This window comes from Kogia breviceps, chromosome 8, assembly GCF_026419965.1.
Source record: "Kogia breviceps isolate mKogBre1 chromosome 8, mKogBre1 haplotype 1, whole genome shotgun sequence".
Classification (NCBI taxonomy): domain Eukaryota; kingdom Metazoa; phylum Chordata; class Mammalia; order Artiodactyla; family Physeteridae; genus Kogia; species Kogia breviceps.
This window is the reverse complement of record NC_081317.1, coordinates 4,801,810-4,815,147: the sequence shown is the minus strand read 5'-3', so window position 1 is coordinate 4,815,147 and position 13,338 is coordinate 4,801,810. Positions and strand designations below refer to the sequence as shown.

Below are 13,338 nucleotides of genomic sequence, written 5' to 3'. Positions count from 1 at the left end.
CCTTTTCAATGTGAATGCCTTTTGTTTCTTTTTCTTGCCTAACTGGCTCTGGCTAGGATTTCTAATACTTATGTTGAATAAAAGTTGTGACAGTGGGCATCCTTGTCTTGTCCTGATATATATATATTTTTGGTTGCACTGTGTGGCTTGCGGGATCTCATTAGTTCCCTGACCAAGGATTAAACCCCCACCACAGCAGTGAAAGCACTGAGTCCTAACCACTGGACTGCCAGGGAATTTCTTTATTTTTAAATTTATTTATTTTTCCCGTGTCTGTCTTGTTCTGATCTTTAAGGAAAAGCTTTCAGCTTTTCACCACTATGGTGTTAGCTGTGGGTTTGTCATATATGACTTTTATAATGTTGAGGTATGTTCCCTCTATACCCATTTTGTTGAGAGATTTTTATCATAAATGATGTTGAATTTTATCAAATGCTTTTACAATATCTATTGAGATGGTCTTTGGTATTTATCCTTCATTTTGTTAATGTGGTGTATCACATTGATTTGCAGATGTTGACCCATCCTTTCATCTCTGGAGTAGATCCAACTTGCTAATGATGTATGATCCTTTTAGTATATTGTTGAATTTTGTCTGCTAATATTTTTTGTTGAAGATTTTTGCATCTTTGTTCCTCAGGGATATTGGCCTGTAGTTTTCTTGTGGCATTCTCATCTGTTTTTGGTGACAGGGTAATGCTGGCTTTTTTTTTTTTTTTTTTAAGAGTTTGGAAGTATTCCCTCCTCTTCTAGTTTTTGGAAGAGTTTGAGAAGAACTGATATTACTTCTTCTTTGAATGTTTGGTAGAATTCACTAGTGAGGCCATCTGGTCCCAGACTTTTGTTTGTTGAGAGGTTTTTGATTACTGATTCAATCTCCTTACTAGTAATCGGTCGTTCAGATTTATTTCATGATTCAGTGTTGGTAGGTTGTATGTGTCTAGGTATTTACCTGTGTCTTCTAGGTTTTTATTTGTGTCTTCTAGGTCATCAAATTTGTTGACATATAATTGTTCACAGAAGTCTCTTAGGAGCCTTTGTATTTCTGTGGTATCAGTTGTAATAGCTCCTCTTTCATTTCTGATTTTGAGTACTTTTTCTTGGTGAGTTTAAACAAAATGGACAAACCTTTAGCTATCTTTTCAAAGAACCAGCTCTTTCACTGATCTTTTCTATTGTCTTTTTAGTCTGTATTTTATTTCCATTCTAATGTTTTATTTTCTTCCTTATACTAACTTTGGGTTTCATTTGTTCTAGTTCCTTGAAATTTAGAGTGTTTATTTGAGCTTTTTGTTTCTTGATTTAGGTGTTTATTATGATGAATTTCCCTTTTAGAGCTGCTCTTGCTGCATCCCGTAAGTTTTGATATGTTGTATTTCCATTTTCATTTGTCTTAATGTATTTTTTATTTTCTTCTTTGACCTATTAGTTGCTCAGTAGTATATTGTTTAATCTCTGTATATTTTTGGATTTTCCCATTTTCTTGTAATTTCTATAGTTTCATACCATTGTGACTGGCAAAGATGCTTGATATGATTTCAATCTTTGTACATTTACAACAACTTGTGGCCTAACATGTTACTTATGCTGGAGCATGTTCCATGTGCTCTTAGAAGAATGTATTCTGTTGCTTTTGGATGGAATGCTCTGTATGTATCTTTAAGTCCATCTGGTCTAATGTGTTTAAGGCCAGTGTTTGCTTAGTGATTCTCTGTCTGGATGATCTATCCATTGATGTAAGTGGGGTATTAAAGTCCCCTACTATTACTGTATTGCTGTTTATTCTCCCTTTAAGTCTGTTACTATTTGCTTCGTATATTTAGGTTGCTCCTATTTGGGTGTGTAAATATTTACAAATGTTATAGTCTCTTGCTAGATTACCCTTTTTCCTATAAGTTCTTATACATCTCTTATTGGGTTTATTCCTAGTACCTTAAGAATTGTGATGTTAGTATAAACTGGATATTTTAAGAATTATGTTTTCTAGTAGTTCGTTGTTAACTACTGTGATTTTCTTACTAATCTCTTAAGTTAATATTCTTTTCTTGTTGCATTGGCTAGTATCTCCAGTACAACAATGAAAGACAAGGTGACAGTGGGATTCTTACCTTGTTCTATTTTAAAGGAACTTCTTTAAATATTTCATCATTAAGTGTAACATTTTCATAGGATTTTAGAAAGTAACATTTATTAGATTAAGGAAGTTTTTGATTTGTACTTACCTAAGACTGTTAAAAACTATGAATGGGTGTTTTAATTTTTTAACAGTGGTCTTTCTGACTACTGTGGTGATTATATGGTGTTCTTCCTTTAATCTGTTAATGTAGTTTATTCACGAGAGGCTAGGCCACGTTGTGAAAACTTACAAGCCCCGAAATCTCAGCAGCTTATTAGTAGTAAGTGCAAATTCATTTTTCATTCGTGTAAAGCCCAGTGTGGAACAGTGGGAGTGGTCCCTGACTGGGCTCCCTCCAGTTAGGGCTCTGCCACCTCAACACCTGGAATCTAAGTATGCCATGGTGGAGAAAGTGCACATGGAGGTGGCACACCTCAGTTCCCCAGGAAGGAAAGGTGTACCAGATGGGAATGCCCAAATAAGGGTCTAAGAAAAGGGATCAAGTACTATCATCACTCCATCCGCATTTGAGGATGTGCCCAGTGGGGAGTCTTGAGTTTTACGTCATCACTGGTTTGGGGTTGCTAAGATGATAATTTTTGCATCAGTAATTTTGCCATCAGTAATTTTCTTTCTTGTCCTTGTCTGGATTTGGTGTCAAGGTTGTATTCCACTCATAAAACAAGTTGAGAAGTGTTTCCCTTCTTCTGTTCTCAGGGGCATTCGCGTAAGACTGAAGCTACCTGTTTGTTTAGCATAAATTACCTGTTAAGCCTGTCTGGACCTGATGTTTGTGAGTGGATTTCAAATCCAACTTAATTTCTTTAATGTTAAGTACCTCTTCTTTGCAGTACTTATTATGGTTGTAGTATTTCACTTGTATCATTTTTAAATTAAGAGGATTCAGTGAGGTAAAGCTGCCTCCAAAGTGCTTGATATTCGATATATGCTAAGTAACAATAGTGGTGACAGCTCACCAGATACTGTTCCAGGTATAACTTGCTGAGCCTTCACAGACTGTATAAGGTAGAGCTGTCATTACCCCCACTTCCAGATGGAGAAACTGGGGAACAGAGAAGGGACCACAGAGATGGGGACAAAAGACCTCCCCAACTCCCCCTGCACCTGCCAGGCGCCCAGCCCACGAGGAGGTCACAGAAAGGAGACAGCTCAGTTGTCACTTCGACACACGCGGCATGTGGTACACAGGTGGCCACAGCTTTCATCTGTGTTTATTTTCCTTTCATATAAAAGTTACAGGTTTGAAATGTCTGCAGGAAGATGCCACCATCAGCCAGGTTAGTCGGGGATATATTACAATGTAACACTGGGGAGGGCGGGGCCGTGGGAGGGAGGCACTGCTCAGAATCGGGGTTTAACTCAGCCCTGGCGCGTGCCTGCCCTCGCCCTGATCCACCCACACCTGCAGGTGAGAACTGCCTCTGCAGGGAACGAATCCTCCCGAGGGTGTCTTTGTCATAAAGACTGATTCGTACACCTGATCCGGCCCCTGAGACAGACAAACCACAGCCAGGCTGGCAACTCCCAGAGCCAGAATGTGTCTCAATGAGGTCAAGGTGGGGAAGCCTGTCAGCCAATAAGTTAAAACACACATTGCACCCGCTGTCCTCATGCAAGGTCACCTGGCCACACCGGCCCCTTGTCCACCTGCACTGCCTGCCCCGTGCCTCAGCTCAGAGCCAGGGCTCCCGGCAAGGAGGGGGAGGTGTGGGTGCAGGGTCTGTTTTGAATTGAGGGGCGGTGAAGCCCCTGAGCCCCGGCCAGCTGGCGGCTGGGACACCGGGCCTGAAGCGCGGCCTCGGCAGTTGCCCGCCCGTGGAGGGAGGCCCCAGGGAACCGCAGCCCACACGGCCCGTTGCCCCTGAGCGCACGGCGGCTGCCCACCGCGGCAGAGCAGGGCCTGGGAAGGAGGGAAAGACTGAAATGAGAGGACTTACAAAAGCGGGAACAAACTAAAACCCAACCCCACACACAATATTGTTCATAACCAGCGACTCTATACACACACTCTTTAAATAATAAAGTGACGCGTTCCGCCCGCCGCAGCATCGCTGCCTGAGGGGTCGTAACCGACATTTCACAGATTCCTCCCCTCGGTGCGCAGGACAAACAGCTTCTTGATAAAAGCTGTTCAAAGACCCATGAAGGACTCTTTGAACAGTTAGCAGAGGTTGCTTTCTACTTTTCTTTTGTTCTGTTTAAACTGGGCTAAGCCCGGGTTGAGCCTGCGGTTCGCCTGCCCGAGTCCCGAACCCAGGAGAAGTGAGCCCTCGATTCTGTAAAACGACCCCCGCAGGAGGCGGGCGGCCTGGGGGCAGCCGTGCGGGTTCTGATGGCAGCCTGCCCGCAGGCCCACGTCTGGCTGGCACAGAGGCCGGTGGGGGTGGAGAGCCCCCGCAGACCTCACCTCAGATTGTCAACCTCAGCAGCGGGAGTGAAGGAGGAGGATGGAAAGAGCAGCTGCTCCCGGAGACGCTGCATCTCGCTGCCGTGTGGCAGGTGAGCTGCGGCCGTCAACCCCAGGGGGCGCCTGGCCTCTCGGGGACACCCTGTCCTTCCCATGGGAGAGCCGCTCAGGCTGGCAGAAGGTCTGATGAGCAAAGGGGAGCCCCTTTGGGCCCACCAGGCTCAGCACAAGGGAGGAGGGGAGCCCGCAGGGCGGGACGGAGAGGAGATGGAGTTTAAGGCACACGGCAAGCGACAGAGGAGGGGGCTGCCGGCCCTCCCCCCAACGGAGATGCCCTCCCCTCTCCCCGGATTAACTCACCAAGAGCTACTGGCCCCAACTCAGATACAGTGTGTTTCCTGGATGGTCAAGTCCTTCCTTTCCAGCCGCTGCTTCCCAGCTCCCACGGCGCCAGAGGATGGGGGGGGGGCGGTGGGACGGGACGGAGGAAGCGAAGGGGCGAAAACACGACAGCCGCGGCTGCTGCTCGTGACCCAGCGAGGGCGGGCGGGCCGGCCGGTACCGCGACGGGAGCCCCAGCCCCGGGGGCTGCTGAAAGGCCCCCTGCCGTACCCTTCTGGGCCAGGTGAGAAGCTCACACCATCCTCCACTTAAAAAGTAGGATATGGCAAGTGACAGAAGTCTTCCCCGGGTCTCCTCTACTCTCTGCCCACCCCACTGAAGGTTACGGGGAGAGCAGCCCCCGCCCCGAGGGTCCTGGGGCCTCTACTCATCTGTCAGGCGATTCAGAAGACTCCCACCGTTCCTGGGCTGCTGCTGAAGTCCCTGTGCTGCTCCCAGACTTGGGGGGAGGGGGAGAGAGGGAGAGCGGAAGACAGAGCAAAAGCAGAAACCAAACCCAAACCCCCAGTTCACAACTCAGCAGTGAGACCGCCCGCTGGCTCCCCCGGCCCGGGGGTCTGCTCCTGCGGAGGAGGGGCAGGAAGCTGCTGCGGCTCCGGACGCCTGCCCGGCACAGCAGCGGCCTGCATGGGCCTGGTGGCTCTGAGGCCAGGACACGTGCCACCGCCACGTAACAGGTCCAAAGTCCCTTCCAGCCTCGGAGCGGCCCTCTGAGCCTCTCGCGTTGTCCTCGCTCGCGGCACCTGCTCCTAGGTCTTCTCTTCGCGGTCTGTTTTCCTCCGTGTTATGTTCCTGGGTTTGATTTTCAGAGAGAGTTCCCACAGTGCCTCCTCGGCCAGGTGGTCACTGAAGTCATTGAAGAAGTTTATGATATCGTCGTTCCTCCGGATGTCATAATGCCTGGTGGAGGGAGGAGGGGGGCCAGTGAGAGCCAGTGTGGGCCCCACAGCCCCAAGAGCCCTTGGAGGTGCCGCGTGTGCCGCCCCAGCAGACTCACGGGGCAGAGGCGCCCACGTGTGATGCTGGCACTCCGAGCGTGAGCTGCACCCCAGAGCTCTGCTCTGCTCTGTGCAGGGGCTCCCGGAGCAGCACCCTGCACCCAGGCTCCCCTCTGCACGAGGCCCCAGGGAGACCCCCCCCCACGGCCCTGGAGTCAGGAGGGCCAGGGATCGCAGAGGACGAGCTGGCGGCCAGCTCTAGGTGCAGGCCCTGTGCCACACTGGAAGGAGCAGCTGTTGGATCCCCATGGGTCTCTGCTCCGTGCGCCCTGCCCGCCCGGTCCCTCGGGGCTGCAGCACTCACGCCTGCTGGAAGCACCGCATGCTGTCCAGGATGTTGAACTGCTGCCACCGTTTGGAAAAATTCACCTTCCCGTCGATATAGTCTGGGTTTCCCAGGTGAACGAAGGTGAGGTCCTGCAGGATGAGCCCCCTGGGAGGACAGAGAAGCAGGCTAGACTCTGGAGGGTGACCTGGCAGGCAGTCGGTTGATGGGTGGGCCGGAGCCCGAGCAGCTGCCAAGCCCACAAGTGCGTCTGTGGGGAGGGGCGGCACGAGTTCCTGACTCAGCTTCTGGTCTCCGGAAAGCGGGCGCAGGCCCACCTGCTACGGAGCCTCTTCACCAGCCGTCCCAGCCCAGCAGAGCGGTACAAGTAACAGATGAACAGGGAAGAATGCCACTGCCCTGAACTTGAGTGGCGGGGTGGGGGTCGCACGCTGTCATCGAACAGGGCGCGAAGCCCCGTGGCGCGTGGGGGCGGTTCGTGCACAGGGAGAGCCCAGGCCGAGGGGCACAGCCACGCCCGCCCGAGCAGCCCGGCTGGGGAGGGGTGTCGTGCTCGGCCAGGGCAGGAAGGCTAGGAAGCACGGCAGGGCCGTCGGCTGCAAGAAGTACACTTGGGAGCGTGGAGGCCAGGGCCGTGCGCCGCACACCCAGCCCGGGACGGCGCTGAGTCTCCTGTCCCTCTTGGAGCTCCCCACCGTCCACTAGCATAACAAGGGGTCCAGTGAGTCCCGCACGAAGAAAACTGGTTAGCTTCCACTTTTTCCTGCTATTTCCCAAGCTTACGTGACATGGGATTCTTTTCGGCGAGATACCTATTTAGTCCGAGGCCCACACCTGGGGAAACGCTCCCCGAGCTGCCTCACGCCAAGTACGCTCAGGGTTCCTGGGGTGGCCGGAGGGCCCTCTGGTGGTTGTGATGCGCGGCTAAGCCTGAGGACAGCTGGACGACAGCACGCGGCCGTCCACGCACGCGCCTAAACGAGCCCACTGGCAGATGAGCGGAGAGAGGAGGAGGAGTAGGACTGGGAAGTGGGAAGACCGGACCATTTTCACTGGACCCCTCTTTCATTTACAGCTTATTTTTAAAGTTCAAATAGAAGCACGAACGTCTGGGTTGGAAACCTTTAAGTGAGGGCTTCTCTATGGGGACCCACTGTTACCTTCCCCAGAGCACACGAGGGGCAAACCCAGTTGGGGGGCTGTACTCACAGGTATGGGATGCACGGTGGCTCCACCTCCGAGAGGGCGGCCCGGTAGGCGCGGAAGGAGGATGAGCTGTCAATCAGCGTGCAGTACTCCGCCAGGCCCTGGCAGGAGGGACGCGCAGACCGTGAGCGCGGCGCCAACGCAGGGGCACCGAGCCCCGGCCCCTCCCCGCACCAACCCAGAGCCAGACCCCGCCCTGCCCCAGCCGCAGGCAGGCCAGGCCTTCTGTGGGTAAGTGGCCCATGGGGCCGCGGTGCCGACAAAGAACCGCGTCTCTGAGCAGCCAGCGCCCCGTGTGCTGGACCTCAAGCTGGGCTCCCGCTTGGCTGTGCTCAGCGCTGCGGCCCACCTGAACCTCAAAAGCACACATTGGACCATGTCACTCCCAGCCCTGAGCCTGCCTTCGCGCCTCACCGCACTCAAGGCAGAGTCCACCAGGGATGGCGGGTGAGCTCGCTGCTCCTGCACGCAGCGTGGGTGGGGTTTTTGCCTGTCCTGCCCCTTCGCCTGTTATGTGCCTCTCGCCTTGATGTGTCACCTCCTCCAGGAAGCTTTCCCTGCTTCTTCAGGGCCCGTTATGTGTACCTGGAGCAGCTGGTGTGAATGTCCCATTTCTCCATACACCACTGTCTCTTAACTGTCCCTTTATGTTGCCCCATGAGATGACCCCCAGGTGACACTCAGCCCTGTGGGCTTTGTCTCTCTTCCAGGAACAGCACCCACACAAAGATAAAGGTCCAGTTCCTTGCCAAGTGCCCCAACACCCCTGTGATGCAGAGCCATTCTCCCCAGTGCTGTGGCCACGCTGGCCTGTGGCCTCCTCCTCTGTCCCCTCTGATGGGAATTCCCCTTCCTTCCCAGGAAGCGATTAGGGTCACGGTGTGATCGACACCTCCCTAGGGGCCTCCCTAACCCCCAGGCTGGCCCAGACTCCTCGTTCACATGCCTGCTCAGCACCCCGTCCCCGTCCTTCTCCCTGTAGTACCTGCCCTGAAGAGCTCCACCTAATAACAGGTCGAGCCTGTTCACAGTACATCCCAATGCCTAGTGCGGCCCGCACCCACGGGAGCCCCTCTAGAAGCGCAGGCCGAGGGCAGGAAGCGGAAGCTGAAGCTGGGACCCAGGCACGGCTCTGCGGTACAGGCAGCAGGACGTGACGTGACGTGACACGACACCCCTGGCACGCGCTAACGCCAAGCCCTGCAGGGCCCAGTGACTGGAGATTAGAGACAGGAAACGGGGCGGGGCAGGGCGCGTCCCACCACAGCTGGGCCCCGCGTCCCACAGCCGCCCTCCCGGCCGCCGCCCGGCTGCCCACCTCTGAGGTCTGTTTCTGCCACTCGAGCCTGCGAATGGGGGCCGAGTCCAGCGCCGAGAGGATGGCCAGGTAGGAGTTGAAGTTGTTCAGCTTCCGTAAGTGCTGCAGAGAGAGGGTGGGCGCAGGGATGGGCGGGTGGGCGGGCGGGCGGGCGGGCAGGGGCTCCCGTGGCCGGCTCTGGGGAGGGTGCCCACAGTTACCTTCATGATCTTGATGAACTTCAAGAGCAGACGTTCCCTGTCTTGGGCCTTTTCCTGTAACATGATGATTGACCGGACCCTGCACAGACCAAGGGGAGAAAGAGACAGTTGAGCGGACCCGTCTCTCCTCAGGCCTCTGGTGGCAATGGGACGGGGGCACTGGAACCAGCTGGCCGGGAGCCCGTGCCTACGGAGTGCCCCGGGCTCACGAGGCACCAGGTGTACCCCCGCCGTCTCTGCTCTGAAGGAGCTCCTGGCACCCCAGGGATAGGTAAGAGGCCACAGAGAGATCCAGTGGCTGGGCCCTCTGTGCAGGTGGACGCCCTCCTGGTGAGCGCTGACCGTTGAGCACCCCGGAGGCTGGAGACGCTGGGTGGCCTCAGGATTAGCTCGGAGACGAGTGGGCGTGTGGGCTAAGAGGCCACCTTGCTGGCCATTCTGAGAGGGAGGGCACCTCTCAGAAACTTAGCCGCAAGCAAAGCCAAAGGCCAGCCTTGCACGACGACCTCACGGTGGCCTCGACCCCCTGTGCTTTCACAGGGGCCACCGCCCGTCACCCAGAGGACGTGCCCCTCTTCTGACCCATTAAACGGCACCGGCACCGAGTCCACCTTGAGCACCGGGGCTCTGAAGGGGCTCCACCCGCATCTCCTCCTAGGCAGGCCCCAGGGGGTGTGCCTGGAGCCCCCGCGCCCAGCAAGGGGCGGGGCTGGAGGCCATGCTCAGGGCTGCACGGCTTGTCTGCCCTGGAAACCACCTCGTCCTCTGCTGGGCTGCTACGCTGAGCATGTGCTGCTGACGAGTGAAACGCTTCCTGTGGTGCAGAGAGAAGCAGGGCAAGTGGGAGAGGACCCAATTCTCCTCCAAAGAGCAGTCCTTAGAGCACTTAAAAAACAGACGTTTCCCTGGTGGTGGGGACACCTTGTGTGTTCGCCCGGGGGTCAGTATGAGACTGCCTGGCCGCTACACCCAACCATCCTCTACTGAGGCCGAGAGGCCGCGGACACCCTTGAGTCGCGTCTTCAAGAGTCAACAGTTCTGCTGTATGTTACAACATAAATGCACTTTCGGGCTTCACTTTGCTTTAAGAACTGAAGGCTAAATAAAAGTATTAATGCAGCCATTCCTTTGCTCTACTTCTCTTTCAGGCAGAGTCAGTGTGGCCACCTGGCAGTGGGGAGACTGGCAACGGCCAGTGCAGGATGGCAAGCTTAACACCCGCTCCCCTGCTGCCATCGATGGCAGACATCACTAATAGATACTGGCTGAGTCCTCCTCAACCCACCCCCCAGGTGGCCCCGTCCAACGGGCAAGACACACCCTGTCCTGTCCCTGCCCTTGTCCTGTCTCTGGTTCACAACGAATGCCCACAGGGCCCCAGAAGGGGCTGGCAGGAACGAAAGGGCACCTCTTCCTCCTTGCCATGGGCGCTCTCTGTGAAGGACACACAGGCACCACCCAGAAGTGCTTTGCACCGAGGCCCCGTCTTACCAGTAGGACATGTTGTTGAAGTGCTCCGTGAACTGGGTCAAGTTGGGGCTCTTCTCCTCGTTCTGCTCTTTTGCCCAAAGCAAAACCTCAGGAATCTGAAAAAGCAGGTAGACAGGATAGAACCTGGGCCCTCTGGCTCTGCTGTGACGCGGTGGCTTCTCGCTCTGGGACAAGCAGCAGCAACTCACCAGGGCACAGCCCTCCCCCAGCCCCACACGTGGCCATACCTCTATCTTATAAAAGAGCTCGGCATCTAGCAGTGTCAGCTGCTCAGCTATCTCATGGCTGTGAAAGTCATGCAAGGTCCCGGGCCTGCAAGACAGAGGCACGAGATGAGTGGTCACTGGATGGGACGGCGGGGGCTGGGTGGGGGCTGCACTTCAGGCCTCAGAGCTGAGGGAACACGACTTGCTTCACAGAAGCATGGAGGCCACGCAGCGGGTTGGGGGCAGGTCAGGACCAGACTGCACTCGTCTCCCTGGGACCACGGGGCCTGCCTTCCTCCCTGCCTCCGCCTGGCAGGTTCGGTGGCTCCACTCCACTCGCGAGCCCGCGAGCTCAGCTGCCTGCGAACACACAGCCCGACCCCACTTCAAGGCCCAGTGGGAACAGAGACGGTGCCATGTGAATGGAGCTGAGAAACCAAGAAAGAGGTGATAAGTCAAACCTCCACGGCCTCAGGACAGGGCCAGTGGAACCTCTACACAGGTTCTCAGGAACGGTCAGGATGACACAGGGGGCGGCAAGAATTAAGTTGCCACGTTAGCGCCGGGAAGACAATTAAGGGCTGACCACAGCCTGAAAGGCATTCCTGTCCCGTCCTGGTCAGCCCCTACACGCCCTGCTGTCCCACTTCCTACTAAAAAGGTGATCAGTCATACAACGTAACCCCGGAGAAGAGGCCCGGCCCCGGGGGAACCCCTGGGCTGTCCCTGAGGCACCTCATCACAGGGCCCGGGCAGAACTGGGAGGTGAGGTTGTGAGGCCGGGGGCAGGGAGGGGGGGCACTAAAGGAAATGGAATGCAGAGACGGCCGCTGGTATGGCTCTCACCGGAGGCAGGGCCCGGAGAAGCCCAGGACGGACGGCGGGGGGCGTACCTGGCTGCTACGCCCCTGGCCGCCAGGGGCTGGTCGGAGTTGGCACACCTGAGCAGCTTCTTCTGATCCACCTTGTCCAGGATGTTCTTCCGGAGCACACGGGCCAGACTGAGCTCCCCGTTGCACACCAGGCGAAAGACCAGCTCCATCAGCAGCTTCAAGATCTCTTCCGTCAGCTCCACTAGGCTAAAGGGCCAAGGGCCATGCGGTGAGAGGCAGGGATGCAAGCGTAAGAAGAGGGCTACTGCCACGGGGTCCAGAACCCCCTCGAGACACCCGAGACACCCACCAGCAGGGCTGGGAAACCTCTCGTGGGAAGAGAGCCAGAGAGGGTCTTGGGACGGCTGTCTGCATCCTACAGAGTGCCGGGAGTGGTCCCATCGGTAACAAGTAACTGCCATTCTCTCAGCAAATGGTCGCTGGCACCGGATAAGCACCAAGGACCATGCTGCGGCCCGGGCTCTGGAGACAAATCCTGCCCCAGGGGAGCTCCTGATCCCACAGGGGTGATGAATCACGATGAGGTCTGGGCTCCACAGCCCTAGGCTGCCCCTGGCACAGTATTCTCCGCATGCGGTGTTTCACAGCCCCACCCTGTAATCACTAAGGCCACATCCCAGCAGAAGGTAAACACCTTGAGGGCGGGGCCTGGATGGCTTCCTTACCGAGGGCTCTCTAGACCCAGGAAAGGGACCTTGTGCTTTGTGTTTGTTAAATGACTGGAAATGGCAAATGCCATTCAGCCAGGGGACCGTGGAAAGATGAGGGGGGCAGCCAAGGTCTAAGCCACGTGCCAGAGGGATGGCCCCCACGAGGAAATCAGGGCTGGGCCAGGCCAGGGTGGGTCTGAGGGGACAAGCCATTCTCCCCAGGGGTCATGTTAAAGCAGGCAGGAGTGAGCCCTGTCCAGGGCCTCGGGCAGGGCTCTGTGGGTACAGAGCCCAGGAGACACAGGTGAAATGTGACGGGAGGCCCAGATCTCTTCGGGGAAGCCTGTGCCCCGGCGGGGACCCCGAGATGCCCGCGGCCTGCTGGGCCCCCCGGCCGCCCGCCATCCCCCGGGAGGAAGGACTCACCAGAGCTCGTCCACCACCCGTACCAGCACGAAGAACGTGTTCTTGCTGACGCGCTTCTTGAACGTGTCGGCAAAAGGAGAGAACTTCTCGTACGTGGGCGCAGGTTAAAGAAACAACCGCCTTCACAGGTAGGGGACGGGGAAGTGAGCGGGAGGGCCGCCCTCCCCCAGCCCCCCTTCCCTGAGCGAACCCTGGGAACGAGGGCACGGGAAGGGCAGAGGACCTGTGCCGGGTGGCAGAGCTGCGAAGTGAGGTTCAGCCCACACCTTTCTGACCCTGAGGGCTGTTCTCGACCCCCACCTCCTCCTGCCTGCAGAACAGTCTCCCTGCACTCCCAGGCCCGCCTTTCTGCTGGGACCAACCCAAGGTTCCTGTGACCGCTGAAACGCTGAAGGCTGCATCGCTGAGCTCAGGCAGAGAAAGGTGGTCGGAAAGCACTTGCCCTAAAATCCCCGGACCCCTGGGGAAGGTGCACGGCCCCTCAGAGGAGTCGCCCTCCGCTCCTGTCACGAGTCCCCATCACCCTTCCACAGCTTCAGGGGCTGCCCGCACATCTGCCCTTCGAACACCTGGCGACTTCCTCCCTGAGGCCGTGGGTTCCACCTGCAGGGTCACAACTTCTTGCTGCCCTCACGTTCACCAGTCTCCAGGCACTTCTATGGCTCCAAACCGCCTGCTCTCAGGAAGGAGCCGTGCACCAGGGACAGCGCCAAGGGCT

General features: G+C 55.9%; 2 protein-coding genes across 18 annotated transcripts in view; one reads left to right on the top strand and one right to left on the bottom strand.

The window, feature by feature from the left end:
• PRRT1B (proline rich transmembrane protein 1B) overlaps positions 1 to 4,030 on the top strand; it is a 40,455-nt gene extending 36,425 nt beyond the window's left edge. Inside the window, exon 6 of the transcript XR_010841817.1 lies at positions 3,171 to 4,030. The gene's annotated coding sequence lies outside the window, so the exon portion shown is untranslated. The remainder of the gene's footprint in view (positions 1 to 3,170) is intronic.
• Positions 3,291 to 13,338, bottom strand: part of RAPGEF1 (Rap guanine nucleotide exchange factor 1) — a 152,253-nt gene continuing 142,205 nt past the window's right edge. For all 17 annotated transcript variants that reach the window (XM_067040463.1, XM_067040453.1, XM_067040461.1 and 14 more), the window contains 9 exons: positions 12,621 to 12,713; positions 11,545 to 11,730; positions 10,673 to 10,757; positions 10,446 to 10,540; positions 8,955 to 9,033; positions 8,755 to 8,856; positions 7,440 to 7,537; positions 6,249 to 6,377; positions 3,291 to 5,846 (listed from right to left, as the gene is read on the bottom strand). In XM_067040463.1, coding sequence (XP_066896564.1) covers positions 5,696 to 5,846; positions 6,249 to 6,377; positions 7,440 to 7,537; positions 8,755 to 8,856; positions 8,955 to 9,033; positions 10,446 to 10,540; positions 10,673 to 10,757; positions 11,545 to 11,730; positions 12,621 to 12,713 — 1,018 coding nt within the window. In that variant the 3' untranslated portion in view covers positions 3,291 to 5,695. The remainder of the gene's footprint in view (positions 5,847 to 6,248; positions 6,378 to 7,439; positions 7,538 to 8,754; positions 8,857 to 8,954; positions 9,034 to 10,445; positions 10,541 to 10,672; positions 10,758 to 11,544; positions 11,731 to 12,620; positions 12,714 to 13,338) is intronic.